Source organism: Phacochoerus africanus, chromosome 1 (assembly GCF_016906955.1).
Source record: "Phacochoerus africanus isolate WHEZ1 chromosome 1, ROS_Pafr_v1, whole genome shotgun sequence".
Taxonomy (NCBI): domain Eukaryota; kingdom Metazoa; phylum Chordata; class Mammalia; order Artiodactyla; family Suidae; genus Phacochoerus; species Phacochoerus africanus.
The window spans coordinates 35445722-35464150 of record NC_062544.1 but is presented as its reverse complement, the minus strand read 5'-3'; the positions used below and the strand labels follow the sequence as shown (position 1 = coordinate 35464150).

At 34.1% G+C, this 18429-nt stretch overlaps 1 protein-coding gene across 9 annotated transcripts in view; it reads left to right on the top strand.

Annotated features, from left to right (window-relative positions):
* Window positions 1-13968, top strand: part of ERBIN (erbb2 interacting protein) — a 117459-nt gene extending 103491 nt beyond the window's left edge. The window contains exons 22-27 of one of the 9 annotated variants that reach the window (XM_047798152.1): window positions 2729-2872; window positions 6072-6191; window positions 9149-9277; window positions 10298-10390; window positions 10884-10958; window positions 11857-13968. In XM_047798152.1, coding sequence (XP_047654108.1) covers window positions 2729-2872; window positions 6072-6191; window positions 9149-9277; window positions 10298-10390; window positions 10884-10958; window positions 11857-11964 — 669 coding nt within the window. In that variant the 3' untranslated portion in view covers window positions 11965-13968. Of the gene's footprint in view, window positions 1-2728; window positions 2873-6071; window positions 6192-9067; window positions 9278-10297; window positions 10391-10883; window positions 10959-11856 lie in introns of all 9 variants that reach the window. The other 8 variants (XM_047798116.1, XM_047798419.1, XM_047798245.1 and 5 more) reach the window with 8 other exon arrangements.
* The last annotated feature ends 4461 nt before the right edge of the window (window positions 13969-18429 follow it).

The following is an 18429-nucleotide window of genomic DNA, read 5'->3' as shown; positions in this document are numbered from 1 at the left end:
TTATTAGTTGACATCTTAGATGGCTGTTCCCCCTACTCTTTCTTCTCTGACAGAGAAGAAAGTCTGCCTGGGCTTGAGGAAATAGGAAGCAGGTAGCAGTCATCTCATTGTTCCCTGTTCCTCTCTGCTTTCTGTGTTTAGAAACTTGCCATATATTGCTTAGAGAGTGCATGACACTAGTTTTCCACTTGGACCCTTTGGTAACGTAGAGGTGAGAATTAATTCAGTAAAGCTAGGAAAAGCCTTTTGAGGACACAGAGCAACATGAGGTAGACTCCAAACTTGAAAGCATTGGTTGAAAATCATGGAGGGGATGGAAGATCTCTTTATTTGCTCCTCTGCATCTCCTCCCTCCCCTAAACACAATTTTCATGGCATCATGGACATTTGAAAAATTTCCCCAGGGGATTTCACAATGCCTGCCCTACCTTTACAGGAAAAGTTGCTACTTTGCCCAGCTGGGAGTTTAGTAGTAATACTGAAAGAGATAAGTTACTGAAGCTTACTTGGTTTTTCAACCCTATAGTAGTAACCTGTCCTTCCCAATCCCACAACAAACTGTACCTGGGACACAACATATAAAATAGACCTCACCTCAGAAATATTAAGACTTAGTTAATTAAACTAATCAACTAAGATTGAAAGGAATAAAAATTTTATTTCAAAATGAAATTATTACTAATATCAGCATTTGCCAGTATTCCTTATTATATTAAAAACTGATAAGAAGCATTCAACCAGAGTATGTTTAACACAACATGATGATTTCCATGTTCACTTGCTGTTAACAGCATGTAATGAACAACAGTACCCAGGACATATGTCTGGCACTTATTTGAGCTTTGTACAATGTGTTGATGTTTTGAGACAGGGTGCAGTTTTTGCAGATATCTGTGTACAAGCTTGGATTCAAAATCGGACCTGTTCCGAACTTAAGCCTTCTTGCTCAGTGAAATATTTACGAAAACCTTGCACATGTTCAAAGGTGACAGAAAAGGCTTTGTTCCAAGATCAACACATCATTAAAAAGCTTATTATTAATATCAGGTCATTGAAGTTAACCTGTTAAAATTGTATATATCACATGAGTGTGTGATGTTTAAATGTTTCTGTGTGGGTGTAATTATGTATATAATTTATTTTTACTTTCTAATGAGATGTTTAGAAAACCTCTGAAATTGCCTCTGCCAAATCCCTATTCTTTGTGAAATGGTTTGGGAAAGTACTGGCCTACCTTATTAAATTTAGTTTTTTCTTTAGTCATTACTTTAGGCTCCACAAAATAACTACATTTTCATTCTGGAATGTCATATTAATGTTTCCTATTAAACATCAACTTTATAATCTGGAGAAAGTGTCTATTTCCTAAGAGTAATGTAGAAATGCTTGTTACGGCATTTCTGTATTTCTTAATAATAAGCCATGTCCAAAATAAGATTTCTCTTTGTTTGATCATCAGACCCTAAATGTTAAGGAACATGACTAAAAGCATGCATGTGAAAGAATCTCAGTTAACTCTGAGAATAAACAAGCAGGAACAGTGAGAATCAAGCAGTCCATTTATTGAAGTACATTTTCAGGCAGCTCCAGGATTGGTAATTGTAAAGACTCAGTCTGTGGAATGATTCCATCAGTGTTTCTTCAAGTTTTAGTGGCAAAGCCATTACTAACTTCTAAAATGTAATAATATTTAATATCTATATGAATGGGAAAAAAATTTTACATAAGCATTTTCTAGTTTTATTGGGGTTTTTTTCCCTGGTAATTGTAGAGCAGTAGGAACCTTTTATATACATAAATATATACATTTATGTTATTATTTATATATATTCTAAAACATAGACTTTTCTCTAATGTAAGACATTTTTCTAAATGCAGCAGAAAATTTTTATTAGAAATTGCAGCAGCCAAAAGCCAGGTGTTTTTTTTGCAAATATATTTTGTGCTATGTTATGTATGTTTATTTAAAAGACAATTTCTATAAAATGAAATAGACTTTAGAAACCCATTTTGATCAAGAAGTAACTGGTTGTTGGTAAAATTTGTCTTTATAAAGAAATTAGGGAGTTCCTGTCATGGCGCAGCAGAAATGAATCAGACTAGGAACCATGAGGTTGTGGGTTTGATCCCTGGCCTCACTCAGTGGGTTAAGGACCTGGCGTTGCTGTGGGCTGTGGTGTAGGTTGCAGATGCGGCTCGGATCTGGCATTGCTGTGGCTGTGGTGTAGGCCGGCAGCTACAGCTCCAATTCAACCCCTAGCCTGGGAACCTCCATATGCCATGGGTGCAGTCCTAAAAAGCAAAAAAAAAAAAAGAGAAAGAAAAAGAAATAAATTAGTTTGTGTTCTGTGTATAACTATATGCATGCAGATATATCTGGGTATGATATCAATTCCTGTTTTCTGACGAACTTCTGATAAGATATGTTAGGGGTAGAATAGAAATAATAGCATTTTTACAAAGACAGCTGTATGTTTGCACTTTTTTATTTGGTGTTTGAACATGTGAATGGTTGGGTTTACATGTAATTTATGTGTGTATATGTACGTTGTCACGTAAATATATGGTAAATAGTGCCAATTTCTTTTAGTGGCACTGAAAATTTAGTGTTGCATGACATTTTTGCGTGGTATTGGGGTTACTTGTATATATGTCCAGGTATATAACATGTCTTGTGAATTCTGCATGCTATACTAATCTCTGTTAAATCTGTCCCCTCTTTATTCAGAGCATGCTGTCAAGGTCCTTTAATTCCAATTTTACTGCTGTAAGCAACTTTCACTATGGCAGCACTAGGGAGCTGCATGGCAGCCAAGGCAGTCTTGCCTTGAGTATTGCAGACGGAAGAGGTTCTGGTGGGCACATTTTTCGAGTGAGTACCTGTAGTAGATCAGTACTTTTAGTACATAGAAGAGAGGAAAAAAAAAAACCCCCACATTTTAATGTTTTAACAGTTCTAGAAAATGAATTTTTACAGTGGGTTACCTCCCAGTTCTTCCACGGCTTAGTTCTAAGACTTTCTGCAAAACTAATTTAGGCTTTATCTCTTAAGTTTCTGTGGCCATAACCAAGGATGTAGTCAGTCAGCTCTTATTTATGTAAAAAGAGATGGGCAATAGGAATCCGAAAGAACTTTTTAGATTATTTTACTTTGTATAGTTTTCTCTTAATGAAATTAGCTTGTCCTCCCTAACTCAAGGTTTTAAAGTATGCCATGCATAACACACAGAGGGGTTGTGGGAAAGAATAATTTTCATTTTATTGATGGAAGATTGACAGTTAAGTACCTGGAACTAAGTTTAATCATGATTTGCTGAAAGGTATTAAATATGAGGCTGGAGAAGTTGCACCAAGTACCAACAAGAAGGCAAAACCCAAATCCTTCATTACCCACAACTCAGCATAATCCTTAGTAGGGAAGATGAAAGGTTTATTCTTTTAATGAAAGTTAAAGTTAAGGGTAGGGGATAAGAATGACAGAAAAGGAGAAAGAACTAATCTGCGTGGCTGTTTTACAGTTTTTCTTTGCATAACAACTTGAGGTTGATAACATGGCCTCTAAATAAATATTTCCTCTGTCCCCTCCTTCCATTCCTGAAAAGACCTTTCTTCTCTTTTTATATAACTTTTACCATCTCCTTCATGGTTTTATTTCCATACGGACTCTGCTTGCTTCTGGGTCCTTTCCTTTTTCCTGAGGGTCCGTTTTCCCAGCACCCGTAACCCCTACTACCTTTTAATATACCCCTGGCTTTACTCTGTTGTATTCTAGGGTAGGTGCAGTCTCCTGGATCCACTTTGCCCTGACAGGGCCTCACCCATCCAGCCCCGCCATCTGTCACGGGCCACCACCAGGTTTCTGGGTTGTATAATGGTGGTAGCAATTGTTTTATAACTTAGCAGTTTGAAACAGGAAGAGAGGAGGAGGGTGGCTATTAACTCCTGCATTTTTGGCACTCATTCCAGCTGAAGCCACAGGGTAAAGACCGAGGGTTTTATTAACTCAGAGATAATCTTCATAGTCATCTGGAACAATTGCTCTTTACTAATTCTTGAACACTAATGTTTTTTGTTTCTTATTCTTAAATTCAGATCCTTTGAACCTGTTGCGTTTTAGTTTTTCATCCATAATGCACTTGTTTATTTAAAGACATAGTTGTACTTTCAGGGCTTGAGTTCAAATTTCAAGCTGTGAGCTAAGCTGATTATTATGCTTTCTGAAAGCACATCTCAAAAACAAAAGGAAAATAAGGTATTCATTGTATAAATAGACAAAATAAGATCAAACTACATCTAAAAAAGCTAAGCCATGGTTTGCACTAGCAACAAACTGCATGCGATATGTTTGTTATAGACATAGTTCCTAAAACTAAATTATAAATCCTTAGATTTATAGGCATCCTGTGGCATATCATAATGAAGTAGATTTCAGATTATTTTTCAACATGATGATGTAGTTTGCGTATCTATGTTGCCAGCCATATACACTTTTTTGAAAGTAACAATGATGCTATTTATCCCAGTTGCTTTAGTTTCTAAAATATAGCTAAGCGTGTTTTGAACTGAATTAAGGCGAAAAATAGGTATCTTGCTTCCCAGCGTATTTATAAAAAATATTCAGAGATAATGCAATATTGAGTCTGTTTTTTCTCTAAAAGTATCAGTGAGATAAATGATAATGTAAGGATATTATTTGATGTATAAAAATATGAACTCAAGTTAATTAAATTTAAAAGCATTTCACAGACCAGTGCTTTTGAAAATATTGAGCTATTATTAGTATGATAGAATTAAGCTAAAGCAATTTTTATAAGACGATGTTTATTGCTGTTACTCACCATTAATAATAAAATCCTGGTAGTTCCCGTTGTGGCACAGCGGAAACAAATCTGACTAGGAACCAACCATGAGGTTGCACGTTTGATCCCTGACCTTGCTCAATGGGTTAAGGATCTGCCATTTCTGTGAGCTGTGATGTAGGTTGCAGCTGCAGCTTTGATCTAGCGTGGCTGTGGCTGTGGTGTAGACCAGCAGCTATAGCTCCAATTCAACTCCTAGCCTGGGAACCTCCATATGCCATGACTGTGGCCCTAAAACAAGAAAAATCCTGAATGATACTGTGCTGTTAAAAGAACAGCACTTCTTCCCTTGTGGTGTGGTGGTTAAGGTTCTGGTGTTGCTTGAGTAGCTTGAGTCACTCCTGTGGTGCACATTCCATTCCTGGCCCAGGAACTTCCACATGCTACAGGCATGGCCCCCCAAAAAAAACAAAAACAGGAGTTTCTGTCATGGCACAGTGGAAATGAATCTGACTAGGAACCATGAGGTTGTGAATTTGATCCCTGGCCTTGCTCAGTGGGTTAAGGGTCCGGCATTGCTGTGAGCTGTGGTGTAGATTGCAGACGCGGCTTGGATCTGGTGTTGTTGTGACTGTTGTGTAGGCTGGCAGCTACAGCTCCGATTAGACCCCTAGCCTGGGAACCTCCATATGCCGCAGGTACGGCCCTGAAAAGACTTTAAAAAAAAAAGCAGTTAACTTTTTTTTACAAAACAACTTTTTGTAGTGCTCAACAAGAGTGCATATATTTGGGACTCCTAACTTGGATTAATAACAATTTATTATTTAAAGTATTAAAAGATAGGTATTACTGTAAATAAAACTAAAAACATTATAAAGGAATAGCTTAAGAGTATATATATACTCATACATACTTTTCACACATTATAAAAACATTTTGCCATGTAACTTTGGAAGACTTGTTAAAGGTACTAATATTTTTTTCCAATTTTTTGAAATATAATTGACATTGAACATTATATTAGTTGAAGATATACATCATAATAGTTTGATTGGTATATATGTTACAAAGTGATTACAATAAGTTTAGTTAACATCCATCATAAAGTTATTAAAATTGATAGCAATTATGATGGTAAAGTTTGATTTGGGTCTTTATCTTTCCATTATCTAGCAATATTTTTTATAATCTCCTTTCAAGTGTCATCATCATTTTGGTTTCACATCTTAAAGATCATTACTTGTTTATTTTTTATTTCCCCCTCATTTGAAGCATCCCCAGACATCCTGTCCAGGAGATCCTTGTCAAGATGATATATTCATTTCAGGACAGCAGAACTACTCGTCAGCTACACTTAGTCACAAAGATGTTCTTCCAGACAGCTTGATGAAAGTAGGTGCTCAGGAAATAAAGTAGTATCTGTGGACTTACTGTGTTTTACAGCTTATGACATAGAAATATATATGCTTTAACATTGAAAATACTTTTTTGAGGACCTTCCCTCTTGATTATAAAAGTGTTTTTAAAAAATAATTAAGAAATATGAAAATTTCATTGTGTTATCTTAGCTTATTCCATGATTTTTTCCACACTGAAAAATCATTGTTATTTTTGGATTGCTATAATATCACACATTTATATTGTCATTTGAATCAAAGGCTTATTAGGACTTCCCATCCTGGCTTAATGGTAATGAACCCAACTAGTATCCATGAGGACACTGGTTCGATCCCTGACCTCGCTCAGTGGGTTAAGGATCTGATGTTGCCATGAGCCGTGACATAGGTCGCAAACTGGGCTTGGATTCTGCATTTTTGTGGCTGAGGTGTAGGCTGGTAGCTGTAGCTCCAATTCGACCCCTAGCCTGGGAACTTCCATATGCTGCAGATATGGCCCTAAAAAGACAAGAAAAGGGAGGAGGTGCTTTTTAGTATTTCTGATAGTAAAATTATTTGGAGAGTTAAATATGAACTTGTCTTGGCGCTCCCGTTGTGGCTCAGCAGAAACAAACCCGACTAGTATCCATGAAGATGCTGGTTCAATCCCATGCTCCATTCAGTGGGTTAAGGATCCAGTGTGGCTGTGAGCTACATTGTAGGTCACAGACACGGCATTGGATCTGGTGTTGCTGTGGCTGTGGTGTAGGTTGGCAGCTGCAGCTCTGATTCAACCCCTAGCCTGGGAACTTCCATATGCTGCACCTGCGGCCCTAAATAAATAAATAAGAACTTTTCTTAAATTCTTCATTGGGAGATGAAGGCATTTTTAACATGCTTTAAATGTAATTAGAAATCACCTTCAAAGACTTTTGTGTACAATAGATGACAGTCGTATTCGTAATACTTTTGTAACTAAATCATTACTCACTTAGAAAGTTTACTTTTTTGTCACCAATGCTGAATAGATAATTCTTTTCTTTAGTAGTCTCCTCAGCGTTTTTAACTAAGCCCATATCCCTAGTAAACTGAATGTAATTGTGAAAATTATGTAAACATTTACGTTGTTCTTGAGAGTAGGAACTCTGCCATAGAAATATGTACATATCTGCTTCTTTTACCCTTTTTTATTTCTATTTTTCTTTTATTTGAGTGCTGCTCTCCAATTTTTCTTTTTAGTATGCATTTTGTTGTTTGTATTCCTGTGTTCCTTTTGTTTTTTATTCTCCTGATTTATCTGCAAGTTATGGTTGAATATATTCCACAGGAATGTTTAACACTAATGTAGGATGTTAGGTATGATCGAGTTCTAGGTGTCACGGAGTCTTAAGCATGGGTCAGAAGTAGTTATTGCCTGAAGTATTCTCCCCAGGAAAAAGATAGTGCATCTGCACATAGGAATAAATTGTATTAACATGGAGAAAAGCAAGTGTTACACATAGAAATGCACATAGGTAATAAAATAATCACACAACTATTTAAGTACTTCATGGCAGATTGTTTCAACTCTACAGTGATCAAGTAGGAAACAACTATAATTTTTTTTAAAGAGATAATATAGCACTTCTTTGTCTTCTCCAACTGATACAAGGTTTGTGGGAGTTCCCTGGTGGTTCAGCAGGCTAAAGATCCACGATTATCACTGCTGTGACATGGGTTCAGTCCCTGGCCTGGTAACTTCTGCATGCCATGTGTGTGGCAAAAAAGGGAAAAAGTGAGAATGAGTAAAGTTCTCAATTATAATACAGTGAAAGAGAGAACTTTTTTAAGTAAAAATCTTCCCCAAAATCAAGCTTCTTTGTATCCTTCAGAAAGGTGGATGTAAGAACCTGAGAAGATAAATAGTTCTGAAAAACTTTTGCCGTAATATGTTCCCAAACTTTTCTCCTTTGGATAGTTTTAAGGAAATGGGACACAAATAATTTCACAGTTTTTCTGTTATTTCCTTGTGGGTTAATAAAACAGTCAGGCAGTGATTGATTAGCTAAATGTGTTTATTACCTCTTCTTTACAAAAATTTCTTTATATGCAAATATTTGTAATACAAATGTAACTTCATTTTTCAGATAGGTTTTTCACACTAGCAGAATAAGCTATTACACATTTCAACAAGGATGATTTTTAAGTCTAAGAAACAAGAGGCTTTATAACAAATACCATTTTTTAACAAAAACCAAATAATCTGGTGGTTTTTGTTTAGCTTGTAAAAAGTAAAATAAAATGTCAGGACTTAATTTTTGTGATTAACATCCTATAGAATTACTATTTAGAGAGAGTTAAAAAGTTCAGCTGATCCATACACACATATACACACGTGAGGAATAAATCAGTTTTCTACTGTATAGCTGGATTGGCTTTTTAAATGTTGGAAAGGAAGGAATAGAGGTGGGAGAACATACTTAGATTATGAAAAAATTTTACCACAAAACTAGTTACTTTTTCCTTCTGAAGGAAAACATCAGCAAATGCATCTTTTGAGTGTATGTGAGAGATTTAGTATGGGGAAGATGTGCTTTTAATGGGCTTAAATATTAAAATTTGGCATACTGTTTACCATTTTAATATTTGGTTATGGTTACAGAAAAGCAAATAATTTTAAATGTAGATATGATTTACTTTCATCTGAAACTTTTAAAGAGTGAGTCTATCAGCAATCACTCAAGCAAGTTTTTTAAAGTGTAAAATTGTAAAAAAAATAGTATATATGGCATGAGACTGTATGATTTAGAATGTTAAACTCTATTGCTTTTATAATGCTCCAAGAGGAAAATCCAAGTATTTGTAATAAGACATTATTATTGGTCATTTTAAGACACTTCATGTTTTTCTTAGATGCCTTTGAGTAATGGACAGATGGGCCAGCCTCTCAGGCCTCAGGCAAATTATAGTCAAATACATCACCCCATTCCTCAGGCATCTGTGGCAAGGCATCCCTCTAGAGAACAACTAATTGATTACTTGATGCTGAAAGTGGCCCACCAGCCTCCATACACACAGCCCCATTGTTCTCCTAGACAAGGCCATGAGCTGGCAAGGCAAGAGGTAAGAATAATCAAGAATATTTGGAATATGAGATTAAGTTTTTAATGTATTTTTAGGTTATTGAATTATAGTAGTCTACATAGAACTTTAACATAGTTTATCGTTTTGTTTAATAGTTTGGTTTCATGTTAAGTTTACAAGGTCTTAAGCTTGGTGGTTTAACTTGACTGCAGATCCACCTTGTTCTGACAAATTGAGATAGAATATAGTGTTGGGAGCATGATTTTTTTTCTCCCAAGGTGGTTGTTTTTCCAAAACTGGTTGATGATACTCCAGTAATCAAACCTTCTTCAGGCATATTAATAACTAGATTATTAAACTTGAATACTGTAGTATAGTTTGCTAGTTGTTATTTGACACTTAGCTTTTGACACTGGACTGTAGTCTCCAAACTGTTTTGAGAATTTAATCTTGCAAAGTACTTAAAAAGTCAATAGTCATATATTCATATATTTTGATTGTTTGTTAATAAAATAATATAATTAGGAACTTCGTAGAGAACAAATGCTTCATTTTGGTTCTCTGAGGAAAGGAGGGAGTGTTCTATAATAAAAGTTTAAATCTTGCATCTTTTTCTATAGCTTAGTTGTAAAAAGAATGTCAATTTATCATCAATCCCAACTCCTTCGAAACATATAAACAGATTCAGGAAATGAGTTAATATCCAACAACCACCCAGGGATCTTTTAGATATCTTATGAAATACCAAATAGTCAGAAATACTATATAATTTAGATGTTTCACAGAATGTAAGGTTAACCTTAATTGGTTGCCTGTCCTCATGAGATAGCAATAAATTAATTTAGGAGCTATGCTTTATAATCCCAGCTTTGCCTTTAATTAACTAACTCATTAACATAATATTTCATGTTGTGGTTTCATCTGCCCAGCCATTTAGTTTAGGTGACTTCTTACATATTTATGTTTTCGTGAACTTATTTTACCAGTATTTAAATATGAATTATGATTGTATTGTAGGTTTTTCTGACATAATATTTATTTATTCGTATTTTACTTCAGATTCGAGTGAGAGTTGAAAAGGACCCAGAACTTGGATTTAGCATATCAGGAGGTGTTGGTGGGAGAGGAAACCCATTCAGACCTGATGACGATGTGAGTTTTGTTTATGCATCCTTGAAATACCCATTAATTTTTATTTAGAAAATTAATACCTTTTGTACATAAGTAAAAGGGTACAAATTATAAATATTTGTAATTTATAATCTGGACAAACATCACCTTTTTATTTCCCTCTATACTGTTCAGCTTTTTGTTTTGAAGTGTAATCACTTCAAATTTTTTGAGGAATACAAATTTTACCAAAAATTTTAAATGTTCATCATATTGTGAAGTAATTTTTAATTGTTACTACTCTCCTTCAGATCTATATGTCATTTTTTAATCACTTCAACAAAAATCACTATAGTAAAGTAAGAATTACCAGAAGCACCAATAATGTAATGTCACAATATTATTCAGAGAAGACAGGGAGAAAACTTGTACCACAATGCAAATATTTGCATGCTATAAAGAAAAAGATTGCTCCTTAGTTGTGCTTTTACTATATACACTATTTTCCATTAAATATCTTTTTTTGTTATTAAAGGGTATATTTGTAACAAGGGTACAGCCTGAAGGACCAGCATCAAAATTATTGCAACCAGGTGATAAAATTATTCAGGTAACTAAGATACATCTTTTTTTTAATATTTTCTTAATTGTTTTATAACATCTGCCCTCCTCAACAAGGAATTATTGTCAGATTTGAAAGTATGCATCTTATGAAGTTATCTTTAAGTATTTTTAGATGAAAACTGGCATTTCTTATAGGCTACTGTCTAGTGCTTTCATAGTTTAAAATATTTCTACCTTATACCTTAGAATACATCTTAGCATTTTGTGAAATAAATCTTAGCATTTTGTGTAACTTTACGAATGTTAACTTCTCCTAAAATAATATGGTGAAAGAATCTCCTTGTGTGTTATGAGAATTAAAGTATTTAATTCATGAAAAGCACTTAGAAAACTGTGTGTCTAGTATATAGTAAGACATTATTAAATGTTTAGCCTAAATTAAATAAGAGGTGTAGTGTTTTTGATCTGGTAGCTCCTGGGCAATGGGAAGACTAGGTCTTGACCTCTACCACCCCTGCAACTTGGTAATCTCAGTGCCCATCATGTCTGACATTGTGCCTTAAACAAGTGCTTCCTAATGTCAGGCTGATTTATGGGAATCATCTGAAAATATGGGCAAGGTATTGGTTCCTGAGACCCACCTGTAGGGATTTAATTTCTGTAATTATGGGGTAGAGCCCAGGAATCTAGATGTTTTAAATTGCCAATGTAGGAGTTCCCTGGTAGTCTGGTGATTAAGGACTTGGCATTGTCACTGCTGTGGCCTGGATTACTGCCATGACTTGGTTTTGATCTCTGGCCTGGCCATGGAAGTGGCCTAAATAAATTGCCAAGATGAGTCTTATTTTCTGCCAGGTTTGCGGACTATCTGGCAGAAATTTAAGTGCACAAATGTAAATAAATTACTGTGACTTTTTTTTAACCATTTTTCTTTTTTCTTCTAGGCTAATGGCTACAGTTTTATCAATATTGAACATGGGCAAGCAGTGTCCTTGCTAAAAACTTTCCAGAACACAGTAGAACTCATTATTCTGAGAGAGGTTTCCTCATAAGAACCATGGACTAAAAAAACGGCTCTCAAGAGACAGCAAGATTTATTGGAAGATTCTTGTGGGGGGAATTAATATTTTGGCTATTTTTATATATAAAGAACTAAAAAAATTATGTTCAAATTTGTACATTAATGAAATAATGGAACTTGTGGTTAGAGGGAAAGAACCACTGTACAGTATATAGGGGAGACTCTTGAATTCATACCATATAAAACTTGTTGTTAGGTTTTTAAACATAGCAATCAAGGCTACAAAAACAAATGTATGTTGTTTTTGTATAGATGGTAGGTTTATTTTTGGATTTCATACACATGATTGAACTCTGCAAGGCTCTAGTTAGCCTTGATTGTAGCCCAGAGACAGATGGCAGAGCTATCTATCTCATAGCTTTTATGCCCTCATTTTTATTCAGCTGGTATTAATGTTTTTCTGCTGAAATTACCTTTTTTTTTTTTAAAATGTGGGCAAGAGATTTGAAGTGTTGGCTTTTGCTATGTGCATATTGAATTGAAGAGTGAGTAGGTGAAGGTGGTGCTGGTGGGTTCACTTTCCAAGGCCAGATTAAAACAGTTATTTCCTATAAAAATCTGGAAGCAAAAAATGGGAGGGGAACACTCTTAATGTGTTTTTATTAATAGAATAATGCAATAAAAATATAATGTCTTTTTAAAGAAAAAAAGACAATAATTGCATTTTAAGAGCTCTGCAAGATCTGTTCTTGTCATAGCCATTGACTATATACATTTGTTACTAGTGATTCAATTTTTAATTTCTTAGTCACAGGAAATTTTTAACTCTTCTGTAGATGCATGTCCACACATTTTTTTTTTTTCATTTTTTTGTCCATGCATTTTCTGTGATGTGGAAATCCCTTCTTTTTTTTTTTTTTTTTTTCAAATGGTGGTACTTGCAATCTGTTTTATAATCAGTACTCCATTTTAATCTTAATTTATAATTTTTATTTTAAGCAACAAATGAAACTAAGATGGCCAGTTTTAAGATTGTGTTGCTGTAACAAAAAATGTAAGAAAATTTAGGAAAGCCTCTTGATTTCGTTTGGCCTCACATTGCCTTGGTAAAGTAAAAGGAAATAGTAAGAATGGAGCTAGGAAACCAAAGCAAGTTTGTGAAACTGGCACAGTGATAGAGAATTGCTGTGGAAAGTTGTAGAGCAAAGGGGTGGGTCCTTGAGGCCTACCAGTGTGTAAAGGTGTTCAAATAAAGGGCTGTTCCTACAGGTAACATTAAATGTGAACTCAACACTTCAGAGTCTTTAAAGGGTTTCTAAGTGCATCAGTGTAATAGTGTTTTACCACCAGCTGCCTTTGTTCCTCGTTAGTGTAACAAATACTTGATAGAGGTTTAATAATTTTGTCTGTTCAGACCATTAATTTTGTTTTTGTTCTGTCTGTGTAATCAAATAAAATTTGAGTAACATGCAATGGTAAGCATTAATGCATGGTTATTTGGACCAGAAAAAAGTGCCATAGAAGACCAATAACTGTTTTTAGTCGAGGCTAGTTTGGAGCCTTTCATTGGAGCAATATTCAGTTACTGCGATTCATTTTTAATTACTAAGAAGTATAATTTTGGAATTTTTAATCTGTTACGCTTTGTTCTTCAACCTTGTTTTAATTAAGACTTTTATAGGACTAGCAAAAACAGCAATCTGTATTATTTTTGCAAAAGTGAGTTGGACTCGTTTGTCTCTTGCTAGTCAGAGTAAATAGGCAGTACTTTTAAAAAGATGTGAACTCCAATACTGCACTTCTTTCAAGATGTTATCAATTGGTTATTGTACTGTATAGTTTTAATAATATTGATTGAAACCCTTTAACAACTCTTTGTAAATTTTAACTCATTTTAGTTAATTTTCAGTACTTATTTACATAGGAATTGATTTTTATGGATCTAGTAGAAGAAATGTGCTGTATTTTGATAAAATTCATTTATTGTATGTGTGTTGTAATCTCTTTAAAAAAAAAGAATGACAAACAGCTTCTTTAAGACAAGCCTCGTGTTCCCTTTATTCATTGTTTAATTCTGGCATTCTGAAATTATTTCCATTTTTTATTGTTTTCAGTCAGTTTTTCACTTTTACATTCTGTTTTTAATACATGAGATAGGTATAATTTGACATTTTCAACTTCTTTATCTTGAATCACATACACAGACTATAATTTTGGAAAAGGAAATAAGCCACAAAGAACAATTGATTCATCAGTGATCTGAACTTAAGTTAGTTGCCTGTATATTATATTGAAATAAGTGCAACAACTGTGATATGCACTAGTACTTTATTCTAATTTAAAAATTTTTAATGTTCTCTTAACACATAATGTCAAGTAAGAAAGCTTGTTACCAAGATGAGTAGCATGACACATAACAAAAAACTAATAGCAAGATAGTTTTACGCTTAAGTAGCCCAAGTTTTCTTCTAAAATACTGGATAAAGTTAAATAACAGGAACTCTTCATTAGAATTTTTATTTTAGAAATGATAAAATTTCAACATTTGAAAGAGTAATAATTTAAATATTTTGAGAAAATAGAGAAGACATTTTTAGTTTATATATTATTGAGTAATTTGTAGTTAAGGCCCATACCCATAATTGACATACTTATTTTTAGTAAGTATTATATAGCAAACCATCAAAACCAAAGTTGTCTTATTTTTAGTGTTTAGAGGATTATATGTCTAGGACAAAATTACTTACACAAACTAAAGATTTATGCTGATTCATTAAGGAATCATTGGTTTCTCTGAGTCCATGACATTATAAAATCCACTACATATTTATTTTGTAAATATTTTTATGACTTCTTAGGACTTCAAGATGTGCATATAGTTGAAAAATTCTTTAAATACAAACATTGCCTTGAACAGAGCTAAACTTTTAAGTATTTGCTGTGCTTAAAATCCCATTAGCAGTTATATAATATTAGCATTTATAGAACATCCCAAATTGTGATTATGAAATTCAGGGTGAGAAGAATTGTCATAAAAAGAAATACATACAGTTATCTTCTTTGACTAGTTAAACACTTAAGTTTATGATATGAAGAAAGTGTAGGTTTACCTTGAATTACTGTTTTTTACTTCTGAAGGAAGGCATTGGGATGGAAATGTTTTTTGGTTAGTTGGAGATTGGTGATCAGTCAAATATCTTTTGACTGAGTATTTTTTTTTTAATTTGTTGAGGCTCTTGGTTTAATGTATAGTAAGTAGATCTTTTATGAAATATATTGAAATCAAAATTAATTTTATTTCATTGAAAGTATTCATGAATACACATAATTGGTGATGTGCAAGGGAACAAGATACTTCTAGATCCTATAAGCAGCCAGCTCAAACATTTAGCTATTCCTCTTGTTTCTAATAAGAGGATTCAGAAAAAAATGACCATCTTGTATCTAAAGCTACAGTTTCTTTACCTTATTAGCCCAGAGGATGGCAAGCACAGTCATTTATAGTTTGGGAAAACTTGAAAGAGAATGCTATTTTCTTTTTAGAATTTTGCATTCTTTTTGTGAAGCAGTTTGCAAAATTAAAATACATGGTCTCCAAAAACATACATTCCTAAAATCCAAGCACCTGAGAATGTTTATTTAGGGAAAATACCTCAGTAGAATCTTGGTTTTTATTTTAGAGAACAAGGTACTCCTGAACCTTTCTGTAGGGTTCCTAAGAAAGGCTGAAAAATGACCCTACTGTTTTAATTTCCTTTTTGAGTATATCAACTAGCGACAATTATGATCTCTCGCGGGATTTCATCTGGCCAATCCAGCTTCTCATTCATCCCTCGATCTAATTTCAGGATGACATATGAGAAGCTCATGTATCACTGGTAAGTAAAGAAATACAAGGTATAAAGTTATGTTCTCTCTCCACCTCCCACACCATGATTTAATAGACCTATTTTTATTTTGTATGAAAAAATGCTTTTGATATTTTTCCTGAGCTGACCCTCCTTAGATCTAATCAAAGCCATTTTGTTACCCCGCAGTAGAGCTTTAGAAGATTCTTGTCAGAAAACTTAAACTAAAAATGAAGAAGCCAAATAAAAATTAAATTGAAGAAAAATTAGTATGTGAAGCATGAGTTTTTAGGACGGATGACTCCCCGTCTTCATGAAGGGGAAACCCTAATACTCTGAGAACTAATGCCATCCCAGAATGGCGATTAAAACAGCTTTCACATTTGGTTTACCCTTCAAAGGTGCATTTGTTTTCCTGAGAGCCATGTGCAAGCTTAACTCTCAAAATTGTTTTAAGGTTGCACACCGGTACATGCATCAAGCTCTCACTCTCATCCAAATCCCTAGAACTGATGAAAGTTGACTTTTTAACACTATAATAGGTAAAAGTACTTAATTTCCAGAGTTTTAGAAAATAAAGGAGTGCACTAGATAAATTTGGAGGAATTGTCAGGAGACCTAGGGCAGATAGGGCCAGAAGATTCTATCACAAAAAGTGAATTTGTCTTAGGGATGCTTCAAAAATAGAGACAGGATAGTGGGTCAAGAAAGTTCTAGCGATGGTTGGGAACCACATCATAAGAAACTGGTTGGGACAACCACCTTTTTAATTCTGAGCAGTATGCAGGAGATATCTGGCTCAAGGCAGGAGTAGTGAGTGTGGATGCTTAGATTAGAAAGAAAAACCAGTTGAGTCATTTCAAGGTGGTTATGGCTTACCAAGTTTCATGCCCTTCTCTTCACCCGTCAGGAGTGCAGGTAGTTTTCAGGAAGCAAGCAACTTTCTCAGACAAGCTCATGCTAAGATGACAACAGTAGTTATTCAACAATTGAAAAGCAACTCCATGAAGAGAGCCACCAAAGAAATCAATATTTAAAAGCAGTATCTTCTGGGAATTCTCTTGTGTCACAGCAAGTTAAGGATCTGGTGTTGGCACTGTGGCAGCTTGGATTGCTACTGTGGTCTGGGTTCAATCCCTGGCCAGAGACTTTCCACATGCCGGAAATGTGGCCTATTAATGTAAAGTAGAATTTGTCACAAATGCAACAGCTCTGCTATAAAGAAGGAAGTTTATATTTAAAGAGTAAATCGGCTCTCTTTAGATTTGGATTCCATAGAATATAATGCAAAAGAATTAAGAACTAGTGTGAAGTGAGACATAAAAACTCTTCATGTTCCAATATGGGTCCAATAGGAGTTCTAAGGAAGAATGGAGGATATAGATAGAGAATGAGAAAAAAAAAAAAAAAAACTCAAGAAAATGTCCCACAGCTGAAGCACATTAGGTTCTTAGACCAAATGGATCCATTCAAAACCAAACACTTCTAAATATACCTTAATAAAATTTCAGATCAAGCCTAAATGACCCCCTACAAAATTTAAAAATGTGAAGGAAATTACTTGCCAAGTAAACAATCAGATTGACTTCATAATTTTCCTCAGCATCATTGGATGCAAGGATACAGAAAAGCACTACATCCGAAACTTTAAAGTTATTTAAGCCAGAAGGCGAAATAGTTTCAGGAATTCAAAGTTTCAAAATTTACCTCCCATTTAGTCTCTCCAAAAGATGTACAAGGGGATATATTGGAACAAAATGAAAAATTAATCTCAAGAGATTTAGGATCCAAGAAATAAGTGTAATTAATATTGATAGTAAATTATGTGGATATAAAATATCAGAAGAATCTTATGTGGAATTTGTGAGACAAATAATGGTTATACAAAGAATAGGTATTTAGTATTATGCATGTCTTTTATTTATGCAAATAAATGCAACAAGCTCTAACTTTTATTTGTGACACAGTGATGTATATACGTATCATTTGACTCCACTGCATTTGACTTATCCATTTTTATAGTGATGAACTCTTATGATGCCTCTACTTCTCCCTGCTGCCATAAGCACCACAGTGGTGAGTATCCTTATGTATATTATTTTTTGAACCTCTGTGAAAATTCCTCTAGAATACATACCTAGGTGTAAAAGTGCTAGCTCATAGATACTATTAAACAAAATTTTGCTTAAAGTACTTTCCAGAATGTCTGCACCAGCTAAACATGAATCTCATTTGTCTGCATATTTGTAAACCATATAAGTGACTTTAACTTTTGCATATTTGATGAAAATAATGTATTTTGACATTGGTTTAAAGTTCATTCCTTTAATTACTGTGGGGTTGACAAGCACATATACCTATTAGCCATTAAAGTTAACCATTCTGTAATTGTTCCATTTCCTTTGCCTATTTCTCTATTGTTTTCAAGACTGATTTGTAGTAGTTCTATGTCTGTTCTGGATAGTACTCTCCTTTCATTTTTAGATATTTACAAATGTCTTCTCCCAGTCCAGTCTGTTTAATTTTGTTTATGGTGTCTTTAAAAGAAAAAGTTTAATATAGATGAAGATAAGCCTATATCATTTATGCTTTATTCTTCTTAAGTCTTCTCTGTTGCTGAGTCAAAAATCTACTTTCCCACATTTACT